The sequence below is a fragment of the Bombyx mori genome, chromosome 23, assembly GCF_030269925.1.
Source record: "Bombyx mori chromosome 23, ASM3026992v2".
NCBI classification, from domain to species: Eukaryota; Metazoa; Arthropoda; class Insecta; order Lepidoptera; family Bombycidae; genus Bombyx; species Bombyx mori.
This window is the reverse complement of record NC_085129.1, coordinates 15,206,107-15,221,826: the sequence shown is the minus strand read 5'-3', so window position 1 is coordinate 15,221,826 and position 15,720 is coordinate 15,206,107. Positions and strand designations below refer to the sequence as shown.

Below are 15,720 nucleotides of genomic sequence, written 5' to 3'. Positions count from 1 at the left end.
AGTTTGAATTCTTAGTTGTATTGTGTAACGAACTTCAAAACGGACCGCATCACTTCTCCGCGACACAAGTAGGAAGTTGATATGAGACAGTGAGACATTTGCGATTTCCATGTTCTTCAATAACTGTCTAATACCAGACGTACCTTGAACTTTCCATGCATACGTTTAGACAAGCTCGTCGAACTGGGCAAAGAGTTCGACGTGCAACCTAACCCATACATACATCAGCCCGCTGAATTTCTTGCCGAATCTTCTCAGCGGGTCGTGATTCCGATCCGTAGTAGGTTCATTCGCGAAGCAGCTGCTCTTGAGTAGTTAGATCTCCTTTGGAGGCGCTCGGGTAATTGTTAGCAAATCCTACCCCTCCTAACTAAGCCTTTGCTCGTTCACCTGTGCTGGTGAAACTGGAAAGGCCTTCTGGCCACCAGTACTACTATTATTTTAACAATATGCTTGTTTGCAATGTGCTATTTATCAGTAAAAATCTGTACTCGGGTCAATAGTGTGTGTTGGCCGGTATCTGACAGACAATAGTCACACGTCGACCTTCGAACATAAGCGATGTCTAATAGATGCGATAGTCATTGTACGCACTTTAAACTAAAACACGCATTGTTTAATGACATTAATATTATGTAAACTATGCATTGCTCAGAGAGGTCTAGCTGGATGTGTAATGGAGAGCTCGTTTGACCTTTTTCGACTCGTTAAATCATAGGTTCTCAACCTTTCGTAGCCTTTCCCAGTTTTCTTTTCGTTTTAAACTGTTACAGGCTAGAATTCTAATCACTCTCCGAAATCCCAGTTGGTATTACGTCAACGGTGATTAAGACGGAACAACATTTCTTTTATTCCGTAGTACTTATTAAACTGGCCAATTGAGCCACTATAGGAACCGCAGCGTTAAAAATAATCAGATTTTGTTGTATATCTCTATTGAATATTTAATCGAGTTCACAAGAAACAAGGTAAGGAAAGCAAAAATAAAACATTTTTTCATAATTCTTGTTTCATTCAACACCACGCCACTAAAACTAGTTTTTTTTTTAATTAGTTCAGTTCTAGAGTCCTAATTTGAAAACCTGTCTTGAACAACATAATTAATAATAGAAGTTCGCTTTCATATCGTCTCGGTAACGTGTCACCGCAGTGAGTTCCTGCTAGGTCGGCTCACCACCGCCAAATAGGTATGTGGAGATATATAGCGACGGCGGGAAGGGAAAATCTTCCACTGAGCGGGTGATATTTCTCGGTAGACCGACGGTCCGTATGTTGTTGTTCGGAACTTGTATATATGCAAGCTTATCTTGAAAATGTCGTAAGCGAGATTCAAGCATCTGTCAAATATCTTGTTCTATGATGGCTACCGCCACAGGTACGTTACAGGGAATATTGCGCTTGGAGCCACGTATGACAGATCACGCCGGACGCTTAGGACTCCGCTCCAGTGTTCGATAACACACAGCGAGCTGTTTTTTTTTTCATCAGCTTCACCCTAACGTGTAGGTACGCTTACGGGGCTTAAACCGGGAGAGTTGCTAACACTGGCCCTAGCAAGAGCAGTGCTTCGCAGAATATACCACCGGATCGGAAACGCGACCCACTGAGAAGATCTGGCGAGAAACCCAGTGGGCTGTGTCTATGGGTTCATTCACTCGTCAAGACCTTCGTCGTAAGCCACGGGTTCGACGAGGACGGTGACCGGTGTTTACGAGCTGTTTACGACGCTAAATAACATATGTCAAAAATATAATAACACTGAACTGCTGTCGAAATTGCCAGACTACTCTTTATCTTACAGCGCCAAATGTTTTAGGTTTAACGTAACAAAAAGTAGCACAAAGCGAACGCAAGCCGCGATGGTCACGGTCCACTGAGTCACTGATGAAAAAACTAACTTACGACATTTGACAGTGGTATTAACACAATAAACGATTCTGTTACGTGGCGGCTCTTGTCTAGAATAATCACGAATTTTTTAATTTGAATACGAGTTTTTTAACGTTCTCGATAGCGTAAAAGTTAACTCAAAATTTAATTATGCAGTTGGAACAGCGCCTCTAGCGGCAAACGTTCCAACTCCAACCTCAACAGTTGGAACGTTTGTCGCTATCGAGAACGTTAAAAAACCCGCACTAAGCACACAGCTCCATCACGTCCATGGACTGATTATTTATGCACATTGAAATATCTTTGTATTGTGGGCTCACAAGATGTCCTGCCATAAAAAAATGATTCCGTTACAAACAAAAATACAAGCCAAATTAATGAAAGCGTCTTAAAAAAATGTTGTAGTCTTCGTCATCTTTCGTGTTTCTAGCGCGGAGTAACCACGACTAGAACAGCACTTATATGTTAGATTATTTCAACACAATGCGAGTCTGTGACCTTGGCACGAGAATATCGCGTATTATTAATGTTTTACGTTCATTTTAAGCATTCAAGTTGATGTCGTTACTCTTAGGTCAACCATTACCTCTCACGTGTAACATCTAAAAGTGCGTTAACCGTATGTTGTGGTGCGAGTTTTATTAACTTCTCGATCGCGTGAAAGTTAACTCAAAGTATGGAGTTGGAACAGCGCCCCTAGCGGCAAACGAAGGGAAGCTGTTCCAACTACATACAAATTACAAATAGACTGTACAAGTGTCGGCGTCGAAAAATAAGTAAAATAATTGAAATTAGAAGCGACGCGAGAGGCACAATGTTTAAAAAAATATGATTACCTTGAGATTTACACCTCAAACAATAAACATTGTTTACGTACTACGATGAATTATGTATGAACCGTATAGGTATTTTTTTTATTGCTTATATGGGCGGACGAGCTCACAGCCCACCTGGTGTTAAGTGTTTAGTGGAGCCCATAGAAATCTGCAATGTAAATGCGCCACCCACCTTGAGATATAAGTTCTAACGTCTCAGTATAGTTACAACGGCTGCCCCGCCCTTCAAACCGAAACGCATTACTGCTTCACGGCAGAAATAGGCAGGGCAGTGGTACCTACCCGTGCGGACTCATAAGAGGTCCTACCACTAGCAATTACGAAAATTATAATTTTGCGGGTTTGATTTTTATTACATGATGCTATTCCTTCACCGTGGAAGTCAATCGTGAACATTTGTTAAGTACGTATTTCATTAGAAAAATTGGTACCCGCCTGCGGGATTCGAACACCGGTGCATCTCCACATACGAATGCACCGAACGTCTTATCCTTTAGGCCACAACGACTTCAACACGGCCTTCGACTTCAAGGTGACTGATACGGTTGTTTTTACATTTAAAAAACAGCTGTTATCACGTTTTATTTTATTGCTTATATGGGTGGAAGAGCTCACGGCCCACATGATGTTAACAGAGCCGTTAGACATGAAGGAAGTAAATTTCGCCAATCACCTTGCGACTGAAGTGCTAATTCTCAGTTCTATAATACAACGGTTATTTTACCTTTAAAACCGTAACGCATTACTGCATTACGGCAGAAATAGGCAGGCTGGTGGTGTCTATGACCGCACTCATAACGCGTTCTACCGATAGTTATTAACTATGCTATAAAATAATGCTTTTTAAGGGCTTGTTGGTGAGTGGCTAGGAAATATGACATCACAAAGTCATCGTGGCCTAAAGAATGAGACGCCCGGTACATTCGTATCGGGCGTTGCTACTGTGCCAGTCACTCTTCAAATCCTGCAGGCAACTACATATTTGACTAATGAGTTCCCCAATCGTGTTATTAAAATCAACCCGCAAAAAATATAAGATATATATAAAGATCTTATATGGTATTTATTTTTCACATGTGTATTTAAGTATATATTTTTATGTAAGTTTATTAAGATATAGCACTGTCCAGTTAACTTATTCCTCTCCCTGCAAGGTTGCCTGGAAGAGATAGATCGCTTTCAGCGATAAGGTCGCCGATTTATATACCGACTTTTGTTTTATTACTTTACTGTGTACATGTTAAGGTGTTATATAAATAAAGAGTTATTATTATTATTATTATATTTTTTAATGGTATTTTATGACCTGGTAACTAAGACCTTTAAGTCACGTCTTATTTTTATGAAAAATGATAATATAAGGATATGGAGTGAAATGAAATAAAATAAAATGAAATGAAGATGATTGATCAACTCGGATTTTTTTTTATTTTTTTTTTATTGCTTAGATGTGTGGACGAGCTCGCAGCCCACCTGGTGTTAAGTGGTTACTGGAGCCCATAGACATCTACAACGTAAATGCGCCACACACCTTGAGATATAGTTCTAAGGTCTCAGTATAGTCACAACGGCTGCCCCACCCTTCAAGCCGAAACGCATTACTGCTTCACGACCGAAATAGGCGGGGCGGTGGTACCTACCCGTGCGGACTCACAAGAGGTCCTACCACCAGTAATTACGCAAATTATAATTTTGCAGGTTTTGATTTTTATTGCACGATGTTATTCCTTCACCGTGGAAGTCAATCGTGAACATTTGTTGAGTACGTATTTCATTAGAAAAATTGGTACCCGCCAGCGAGATTCGAACACCCGTGCATCGCTCGATACGAATGCATCGGACGTCTTATCCTTTAGGCCACGACGACTTCGGATGAAATCAAATGAAATGAGATGAGATGATATGGGATGAAATATATATAATCTTAGTAAAATGGTGGTCATTTACTGAGATTTATAAAGATATAAAGACTATCAACATTGTTCTACCGCCAGTAAAATATTTTCTTCCTTCTAAGGTTTCAAGATTATCCGCTTCTTCTTTCTGTGCTTTCCTGTGCTTGTTGTGTGCCTTCTTATACAACACAAACTGTTAAACTGTTGGTGGAGTGTTTTATTTTGGGATATTTCTGGAACACCCCGGGACAACTCCGCATCTCCCGCTACACGGACCACCACATAATAATTACTCTAGAATTGAACCGTAGACCTCAAGTATTCAAGTGGGTCGCGACATTCACGTTGTGGTATTTATGGGTTCGAGCGCTTAACATCAGTTGGGTTTCGAGCTCATTTATCCGTCGGTTACAATAGCTCTGGTGAGCTTGTAGAATTAGATGAAAATATAAATTTACAATAAGAACAAAAAAAAAACACTACTTAATTTTTATACTCATTATTACGTGCATGTTTCTATAAAAGATAACCCACATAACTCATATGGTGGTAGGACCTCTTGTGAGTCCGCACGAGTAGGTACCACCACCCTGTCTATTTCTGCCGTGAAGCAGTAATGCGTTTCGGTTTGAAGGATGGGGCAGCCGTTGTAACTATACTGAGAGCTTAGAACTTTTTTTTTATTGCCTTTGTTGGCAGACGAGCATCCGACCCACCTGATGGTGGTTACCGTCGCCCATGGACTTCAGCAATGCCAGGGGCAGAGCCAAGCCGCCGCCTAATTTATATCTAGATCCGCCAAGATGGGTGGCGCATTTGCGTTGTAGATATCTATGGGCTCCAGTAACCACTTAACACTAGGTGGGCTGTGAGCTCGTCCACACATCTAAGCGAAAAAAAACATACTTATTCTTAAACTACATAGTAATCATTAATATCACAAATCATCGCAAATCCCAACAAAGAGACTTTTAAGACAGAACAATAAAGCACTTTCTTATTGTTAACAGTTACGTATCAGACAACAATTACCAACAATACGGATATAATCAAATCGCAGCGCTTCACAATCCCAATAACAATATCCCAACACTAACGAATTCATAACGCGTCCCACAACCGGTAATTTAAGTAAATTTATTTACCTCAAAATTACTTTTCCTGTATCCTCCGCGTGTGAATAATGCACCCGATAATTACACGTTTGAGTCATGTCTGTTGACCACAGAAACCGTTTGCCAACTAACTGAATTATTGATACCACATTGATAATATGTTCGATAAGATTTTAATAATAGAGATGTCGGCAAATTTTTATTATAATTTTTTTTATCTAAATTTATTTGGGAATATTATTCATAAGTCGCGATTAGATTTCAACGTTTTTTTTTTTTTTTTATTGCCCTTATAGGCAGACGAGCACTTGGCCCACCTGATGGTGAGTGGTTACCGTCGCCCATGGACTTCAGCAATGCCAGGGGCAGAGCTAAGACGCTGCTTACCGTTAAATACTCTCCACAAACCTCGTTTGAAGAAGGACATTTCATAGCACTCGGGAAACACCGTGGAGGGGAGCTCATTCCAAATCTGGATGGTACGTGGCAAAAGAGATCTCTGAAAACGCACTGTGGATGAACTCAATGGCTCCAAGTAGAATGGATGAGCTCTACTCCGGTGGCGGGCGATGCGATGGTAAAAACGAGGTGATGGTATCATCTCCAACATTTCCTCAGACCACTCCCATACTATATAACCTCATATATAACTTCGAACAACAAAGGTGGCTTTGCTTTGCAAGGGTAAATCACTCCAAAAATAAAAACGCACAAAAATTATCTCGATTTAATGTTTTCTTTATTTTGTCGAAATAAAGTAAACACAAATATGGCATTGAAGCTGTGACATATACAGACGGTAGTCATCTAACATCAGAGGGGCCATGAGCTGATCTGATATAATTCTAGGAATCACGAAATATTATAATTATTCATTGAGCGCGCAAAGTGTTCACATATCTGCTTTATAGCTACAATCGCGCAGCAGACTTCTATTAAATTTAATTGGCTATTTGAAACTGTAACAAAGCTAGTTTCGTAAGAACGATTTTTACAATGAAAATCAACTTGCCTTTGTTTAATACTTATTACGTTCGAGTGAGGCCAGTCGTACGCGACGTGTTGTATCTGTCTAATGGAGTGAGTGCTCTACTATAAAACATTGTACATTTTGGCCTAGTATAAGTAACTATAAGTGAAAACATTAAGAATTAACTGAATCTCGTAATCAGCCTTTTTTTTTTCTACCTAAGCTGGTAGCCTTGAGAGGCTATTCCAGCGTAATCCTAACTAGTAGGTGAGCTCACGGGGCTCAAACTTGATGACGTTGCTAACACGAACCCTAGCAAGAGCCGTGCTTCGCAGAATCTACCACCGGATTGGAAACGCGACCCACTGAGAAGATCCGGCGAGAAACTCAGTGGGCTGTGTCTGAGAGTTTACTCGTCGAGCCCTTCGTCGCAAGCGACGGTTTCGGCGAGAACGGTGACCGGTGCTTGAAGTCCCTAGAAGCACCGTTAGTGGATCGGGAGGATCCGAGATGACGTGTTTTGGGCGACGTCGACTGCTTTCCATTCTGTCCGCAGGATCGGGAATGTAGTTTCCGGCGACCACGATGAGAGGGTTCTCGTGTCGGGCCGCTTTATCGAAGTGGCGGAATCAGCCAATGAGCTATCGTACGCTGTACATTGTTGATTCGTCAATTAAGAACCTAAATATTAAGTTATGTTATATCAACCTTATCAGGGATCTCAAACACCTTGTAAATTAACGCAATTAACATTTTTAAATATTATACTCTAATACATAATCACGTTGTTATTTATTTTCTCACGTACTTGTATAGAACATGTACCGTACATACGATACGGTAAATGGCTCAAGACCAATCAAATGATCAATCATAATGAAAGGCAAAAAACAATTTGTAGTCTTTACTTTTGGTAGGACGTGTTGTGAGTCGGCACGGGTAGGTACCACCATCCTGCCTATTTCTGCCGTGAAGCAGTAATGCGTTTCGGTTTGATGGGTGGGGCAGCCGCTGTAACTATGCTGAGACCTTTGAACTCATATCTCAAGGTGGGTTTACGTTGTAGATGTCTATGGGCTCCGATAACCACTTAACACCAGGTGAGCTGTGAGATCGTGCACCATCTATGCAATAAATAAAAAGTCATCTATTTTAGATAGGTTTATCTATTTTAGTAACCAATCATAAATATCGATGCAATCGGACCTATTATCAACCGATTCGCTATTGCACATCACTATTCATGGTTCTTTATTTGAGTTCCTTTGTCACATTTCTCAGTTTTAATTGATTAAGTGTGCAATTAAATACATTGCACGTAAAATGCTTTATGTAGGTGATATGGTATGAAACTATGGAGATGAACATTACTTATTCGATAGGCGAGAGGTAGAATCGCTTGTATCCATTAACATTAATAGACAGGGTGGTGTCCAGCTGGAACCTAATTCGCAAACAATTGTATGTACATAAATAGGTTGAATTTCATTTAAAGTAAAATATATCACGATTCTAGACTTTATATGAACATGATATCGGAAAGTAATTAATTGTGAATACCGTAGAACCTGTTAAATAATTGTGTGTATAATGTAATATATAATTTGAAGTTTGTTAAGGCACAGTATATTAAGAAAAAGAAGAGCGTTATGTTTCGTTGGGAAACTACGCTGTAGATTGGCGAATGTTAATCGAATCTTATTTGTGAGACGCATGATCTGTTGTTAAAATCTTGAGCGAGTAAATTAGCCCACAGACCCAGCTCACTGAGTTTCTTGCCGGATCATCTCGGTGGTTCGCGTTTCCGATCCGGTGGTAGATTCTGTGAAGCACTGCACTTGCTAGGGTTAGTGTTAGCAACGTCGTCAGGTTTAAGTCCCGTGAGCTCACCTAGTTGCTAGGTTACGCTGACATAGGCTCTCAAGGGTATAAGATTCGGTAGAAAAAAATTTGTGGGCTATGATGCACCGGGCGTCATTGCCTTGTGAGGGCCCTATATACCAGCGGGGTACCCTAGGACTACAACAACAACAACAATGATGCACCTGGCGTCTTATCCTTTAAGCCACAACGATGTTGATTGCGCTACGCGTTTTAACAAAGCTAGATGGTGCTACCATCGGACGGTAATACAAACAATCAATACACAAAGTATACATCATTGATAAAAGGATTAATTTTTCCATTGATAAGAGTGCTTCCCAATAGTAAAAATTCACTAAGCCCGTTATTAGTGCCGAGACTTAGTTGTGTCCTTGAGTAAACTTTATTAATTTATAATTATAATTAAACTCACTTGCTGTCCTGTATGAGTTGGGACGTGTGCTGCGATATCACTCCAGAAAAGTTCAGAGCTTGACTGATACTCTGCCCTATTGCATCTTGTGAAGATAGAACCAGGTTTTCCACAGATTTTCGCCTGAATTACAACAAAAATAATTAATGAAGCTATTTTGGTTACTAAAACTCAGAGATATCATAACATGATTTACATGATGGCATACGTAGTGTAGTTTCAAAAAATATCCAATTTTAAATTATCATTATTAATAAATAAGTAAGTAAGGGAAACTACATAAATCATCACTTTCCTTTAATTAATATTTTCTTTTTGTCCTCAAGAACTTGGGATAGATAGCAATTTATAATTTTCTTCAAGGTGATGTTGATGATGAGTTTGCTTTACTTTTTCGATCGGTGAGTGATGACAATAATTATTGGTGCAATCATAGTCATGAGGTACATCATGAACACTATTTTATAATAACTATCATAAATTTCCCTCTATGTATGGCCAGCAATGGGAACACATCTGATCACATCTGCTATTGAAGAACATCATAGGGGCTACAGGTTCTCAGGCCCTCAAGTTACTGGGGTTACCATCTTGAAGACACCAGAAAGATTTTAGATGAGTTGAGATAGTCTCTTTCCTTGTTAACTTTCACACCAAAGTAATAAACAGTTTGACCCTATGAGATGCAAAAAATGAGATTTTAAAAATATAAAATAGTCAACAATACAGTGCATCTTGAAGAATTACTAACAAGACAGACCAAGTCCCAAAAATTCTAATTGTGACATTTTTTGGGAAAAGTTCCACTTAGATATCAGTGTAACCAATCAGAATGAAGAACAAACTTGACTTTCAGTAATGAAAGAAAAGATTCTTGAATATGTACTGTAGTATAACTTCAAAAATAATATTGGAAGAAAAAGCATTCAAACAATAAGTTTTCAAATTTTTACAATTGCTATTTTCTAAATATCAGCTTATTTTAATTCCAAAATATTTTTCTTCCTAACATTTATTAACTAAAGCAACATATCACAATAAAAAAAACAATTCTAGTTTTAATTAAATATGCGACTACAATAAAAAAGCGCAGATTATGTTAAGACATTCAGCTATTAAATCAACCATTTGTAAATCTAGAATTACAACAACATATATATAATTTTTTCCGAGTTTTTTTCTTTCATATCAACATTTTCCACATTAATTAGCTATGATGATTGTTATGGATATAATATATTGCTGCACGCATGTGAAGAGTGGCGAATTTTCGAGATCACATCAGTTTCGGTTAGACGCCGGAGATCAGTGAACTTGAGTTAGAAACCAGTTCGCGACACAATACAAAGGTTGCAATGAAAAATAAACAAGACAATCTAACAAGCCCACCAGCATAACTACGTGCTGTGTCTATAATTAGTGAAAATACGTCAAAAGTACTAACATTTGTATTGTTATATTTCGACTTTCTACCTCCGAGGAAGACATGTTTAGACACAGTCCTGTTTCCACTTACGGACTCGCGACAAGCGAACGTTTGTTAACTAAAAGGTTTTTTGCTTTCATCATCCGCCTATTGAGCTTTTTTGCACAAAAACACGAAATTGAAAACCAAGACTGAAAAGTGAAACTTCAGCATGACATATGACAGCTGTGTATAGGAGTAGTTGTTTTATTTTTCGAACTAAAAGGCAAAGATGTCATATCATACACCCTAATCTTTTATGTTATATTTTTTATATATGAAAAATGATTTTGACGTGAAAGAGATGAAATGAGATGATATGGGATGAAATATAATCCCAGTAAAATAATGACCATTTACTGAGACTTTTCGGAGGAGGAGAAGCTACGTCTAGCGTCTTTGTTTTATTTTCCCACATTTGTGCACTTTAGCCATTTGGGTTTTAAAGTAAGTGAGTCGACTATTATCAAAGCCGGCAATCTGACTTTTGGACAATGATTGGTAAATCAGAAAAACGAATTATTGACTTTGTATTCCATTGGCAGTCACAAAACTCTTCGGAACGACATCTTAGATAAATAACAGGTTAACTATTAACCTTTATTTAATGCAGGTTTTGAACCGTATTCTTTGAAGGAGACGATTATATTCAAATCAATCTGTATTAACATATCAATAATTTTTTTTTGTCCAAATGCACAGATTGCCACCTTTGATAATAGACGACTCAAGTGTTAAAATCTAATAATGGTTCATTATTACTGAAAATGACATAGTTTTACGGGCTTAATCAAGAACCATTAAAGTCTCAGCCAATTTAACTAAAGTTTATTTTTACAGGTGCGAGAAACAATTAGGGAGATATACAGTTGAGTAGGTAAACAGTGGTTGAAAGCAATGTCGCAAAAAAAAAAGTTTGACGTTGACTTTTAACACGTGAACCATAACTTCATTTTTCGAAAACATGTCTAATATTTTGCTACAAATGCACTTGGAAAGAGCATGGGAATAAAATCGGTATTCTTAAATGTAAATAAAAGTACCAACAGAAATGGCAGACGAAACAGTTTTCGATAAGAAAAAATCGCATCATGCAAAACGCGCTGGGCGTAAAGTCGAGAAGAAGAAGAACAAGAATAAAATAGACCAATCTAACCTAAGCGCTCGTCAGCGAAATCCTAAAGCTTTCGCCATCCAGAATGCTGTACGAGCTGAAAGACAATTCCGTCGGCGTGAAGACGTTATCTCCAAAAAACAGCACATCCCCCAAGTAGACAAGACGCCGCTGGAACCGCCTCCAGTTGTGGTCGCTATCGTAGGACCACCGCGCGTCGGTAAGACTACACTCATAAACAACTTGATTAAAAGCTTCATAAAAACAAATGTAACCAACACCGACGGTCCCATTACTATCGTCACGTCTAAAAAGCGCAGGATAACGTTGATAGAATGCAATAATGATGTAAATTCAATGATAGACATAGCCAAATGCGCTGATCTAGTGCTGCTCCTATGCGATGCTAGTTTTGGTTTCGAGATGGAGATATTTGAGTTCTTAAACATATGTCAGGTGCATGGAATGCCCAAGATAATGGGTGTGTTGACACATCTCGACATGATAAAGAACGCAAAGACATTAAAAACAACAAAGAAAACTCTAAAACACAGGTTTTGGACAGAAGTCCATCCCGGAGCCAAGCTGTTTTACCTCTCTGGTATAATCCATGGAGAATATCTGAGGAATGAAATAAAAAATCTTTCAAGATTTATCTCGGTAATGAAGTTCAGGCCTTTAAGCTGGAGAATGACCCATTCATATGTATTAGCTGATAGATTAGAAGATATAACAAGTCAGGAGGCAATAAGAAAAGATCCAAAAGTGAATAGAGATGTGGTGCTGTATGGCTACGTACGGGGTGTTCCCTTGATGAAAGAAAGCATGGTACATATTGCTGGTAAGTTTGTATAAATGAAACTCATCTTATATGAAATTATTAAAAAAAGCCTAAGAAATATAAATAAACCATTCTGTTACGACTTATATCCATTAGTTTACTTATTTATTATTATGTACAACACTATTACAGTTGTATTTGTGTATGTCTATTGGGACTTTATTCTGCAGGTTCCAAAATGGTCCAGTGTTTTGCATCAATACACAAAACTATTTATTTCTATTGTTGTGTAGGAGCTATGGTCATTAATTTAATTTAAAAATGTGTTTTTACATGTAATGTTTTCTTAAATTTCAAAATTCTAAACTGTATTTTGAAACGTTAAGATTTTTGAGATATAAAAACAATGTTCAGGATCGTGATCATGATGTGAAATTATCTTGACAAATCACTTTGAAACTATTATATAGTTTAATCTTATTCATCATTTTTATTTTGTTGATAGGTGATCATTTATCTTTTAAATACATTTAAAAAACCCCACTAAAACAATTTAGGAAGATTTAAAAAAACATAAAACTGAAAATTATCTTGTGATTAGGTTGTAATATACAAAATATCACATTTTGATTGTAAAAATTACATTATAATATTAACATTGCTCAATAAAAGCTATAATTTACTAAATGAAGTAGTACTACTATTCTTTTAACCTTGCAACAGGTCTATTGAAAGGTCAAGAGAACCCTTCCAACTCTAGATTTAGTGATTTTTTTAATCAATCAAGTTCGAATTAATTTAAATTATTAGAAATAAAAACTCAATTGTATTATAATGTGTTCATTTCAGGTGTTGGTGACATGAAGATCAGTGAATTGTCATATTTACCTGATCCTTGCCCTCTACCAGGCAGTGAAAAAAAACGGCACCTAATGGAAAGAGAAAGACAAATCTATGCGCCATTCGCAGGAGTTGGCGGCATCGTATACGACAAGGATGCAGTATATATAGAACTGAAGGGCTCTCATTCACATAAACATGAAGATGAAGAGACAAATGAGAAGAAGGAGTTGCTGAAAAATGTTGTTGAAACTAAGGAAACTGTGGATGAACAGATGCAGGAATCTGGGCTTAAACTATTCAGTGGAGGGGCTGTTATTTATCCTGATATGATGAAGGACGATGAATATTTACAGCAGAACAAGAAAAATGATGAGTCTGAATCAGAAGCTGATTTAAGTGATTCAGATAATGATAGTGGGATAGAACAGAGTGCGAAACACGAAAAAACCAAGCTGCCCTGGGATAATGAATCTCAGTCTGAAGAGGAAGACAGTCAAGGTATAGATGCAGAAAACAAGGATGGCGATGAAAGTTTGGAATCCGATGAAGAAGTGGATAATGATGAAAATTTTGATACTAAATGTAAAGAGAAGCTAAGTGAAAAAGCCACTGAAGCATATTTTGAGAGACAAAAAACTTCAAAAAATATTATGAAACTTGTGTATGGAGGTTTTGAGATTGGTCACAAAACTATAGATCAGAATGAAGAAAAGGATAACAGTACTGATGACGAGGAGATCGGAGGCTTATTCAAGAAAGTTACAGATACTCAGAAGAAAAAACATAAAGAAAAAGAACACTTGGATCTAGATGAATGTTCATTTTTCTATGCTACAAATAAACCAAACTTAAAAGATTGGACAGCAGACTCAAATAAGACATTCTTGATTAATAGCTTTGTAACTGGAAAAAGATCAGCTGATGAGGATGCATCAGAGTTATTGAAGTTAGATGATGCTAGTGATGCTGAAGAAGATGAAGAAGTGTATGGAGATTTTGAAGATTTAGAAACTGGAGAGAAACACCAAGCTGATAAAGAGACGAAAGAAGCCAGTGGAAAACGTAAAGGTGAACCAACTAAAACAGAAATTTTGGAAAAGAAACTCAAATTGAAAGCCAAATTTGACTCGGAATATGATAACCCAGACGACCATAGAATTAAAGGCGATCATTCTTACTACGAAAATTTAAAAGCAGAAGCACTTAAGCAGTCAGAATTAAACAAATCTGTCTTTGAAAATTTGGAGCATGGTCTCAGAGTAGAGGTGGAAGGGTTTAGACCAGGACTGTACGTCAGGATGCTATTTAAAAACACGCCATCAGAGTTTGTGACGAATTTCGATGCAAGCTATCCAATATTAATAGGATCTCTGAACATGGCAGAACAAAACATAGGTTTCGTGTCTTGCAAAGTAAAAAAACATCGATGGTTCAAGAAAATTTTAAAAACAAATGATCCTCTTATTATATCTTTGGGTTGGAGAAGATTCCAGACTCTGCCAATCTATTCTAAAATTGAAGACGACTTGAAGCTTAGGTATTTAAAATACACACCGGAGCATGTCACATGTAACATGCATTTTTATGGTCCCATCACTCCACAGAACACTGGATTCCTAGCGTTACAAAGTGTTAACAATAACACAGACGAGATAAAACAAGTGGGATTCAGAATAGCAGCTACGGGAAGCGTTAACGAGATCAATAAATCAACTCAAATTGTAAAGAAACTTAAGTTAGTCGGTACTCCATTGAAGATATATAAGAAAACTGCATTCATCAAGGACATGTTCACTAGTACACTGGAAGTTGCGAAGTTCGAGGGAGCCAGGATCAAAACGGTATCCGGTATCAGAGGACAGATCAAGAAGGCGTTAAGCAAACCCGAAGGCGCGTTCCGGGCGACGTTCGAAGACAAAATACTCATGAGCGACATCGTATTCTGCAGGACCTGGTTCAAAGTGGACGTAACCAGATTCTATGCGCCAGTCGTGAACCTCCTGCTGCCGCCCGGCGACAAGAACGCGTGGCAGGGCATGAAAACTAAAGGACAGCTCAAACGAGAAAGAAACATTAAGAGTGACGCTACCAGAGACTCCATGTACACAGAAATACAGAGAGGTCCCAAAGTGTTCAAGCCATTAGTTATACCAAAAGCCCTCCAAAAAGGTCTACCGTACCGATTCAAACCAAAAGAGAAAGCCACAACACTTTCCGGGAATAATCCAAAGGATAAGTTCAAGGGCCGGGTGGCCGTCGTGAAGAGCCCCCACGAGCAGCAAGTGGCCAACGTCATGAAAATGTTGAAGACCAATTATCAGAAGAAGAAAGCGACCCAACGAGCGGCGACCGTAGACCGACTCCGCGCGCACAAGAAACTACAAGAAGCCGAGGAGTGGAAGAAGATCAAGCGACAGAAGGAACTCAAGAAGAAAATTTGTAGGCAGATCAGTAAAATGGGCAATAAAAAGAAAGCACAAATGTGATTATGTATTTTATTTATTGACCCACTTGG

At 38.3% G+C, this 15,720-nt stretch overlaps 2 protein-coding genes across 7 annotated transcripts in view; one reads left to right on the top strand and one right to left on the bottom strand.

Moving 5' to 3' along the window:
* Positions 1-10,640, bottom strand: part of LOC101746864 (protein Aster-B) — a 46,167-nt gene extending 35,527 nt beyond the window's left edge. For 2 of the 5 annotated variants that reach the window (XM_062675291.1, XM_062675290.1), the window contains exons 1-2: positions 10,447-10,640; positions 9,003-9,125 (exon numbers count right to left, since the gene is read on the bottom strand). In XM_062675291.1, the coding sequence (XP_062531275.1) occupies positions 9,003-9,125; positions 10,447-10,490 (167 nt within the window). In that variant the 5' untranslated portion in view covers positions 10,491-10,640. Of the gene's footprint in view, positions 1-5,766; positions 5,894-9,002; positions 9,126-10,446 lie in introns of those variants that run through there. The other 3 variants (XM_012694367.4, XM_038019520.2, XM_038019519.2) reach the window with 2 other exon arrangements.
* LOC101745253 (ribosome biogenesis protein BMS1 homolog) lies at positions 6,751-15,695 on the top strand. 2 transcript variants are annotated; one of them, XM_062675289.1, is made up of 3 exons: positions 6,751-6,816; positions 11,308-12,422; positions 13,212-15,695. In XM_062675289.1, the coding sequence occupies exons 2-3, from the start codon at positions 11,519-11,521 to the stop codon at positions 15,689-15,691; spliced, it is 3,384 nt and encodes a 1,127-aa protein (XP_062531273.1). In that variant the 5' UTR covers positions 6,751-6,816; positions 11,308-11,518; the 3' UTR covers positions 15,692-15,695. The 2 variants fall into 2 exon arrangements, with proteins under 2 accessions (XP_062531273.1, XP_004930714.2); XM_004930657.5 differs by lacking the exon at positions 6,751-6,816 and having other exon boundaries at positions 11,187-12,422.
* Positions 15,696-15,720: the final 25 nt, after the last annotated feature.

Coding starts and splice junctions, on each gene's coding strand:
- LOC101745253 (XM_062675289.1), top strand. CDS start 11,519: ATGGCAGACGAAACAGTTTTCGATAAGAAAAAATCGCATCATGCAAAA. Junction 12,423..13,211: donor AAGCATGGTACATATTGCTG/GTAAGTTTGTAT, acceptor TGTTCATTTCAG/GTGTTGGTGACATGAAGATC.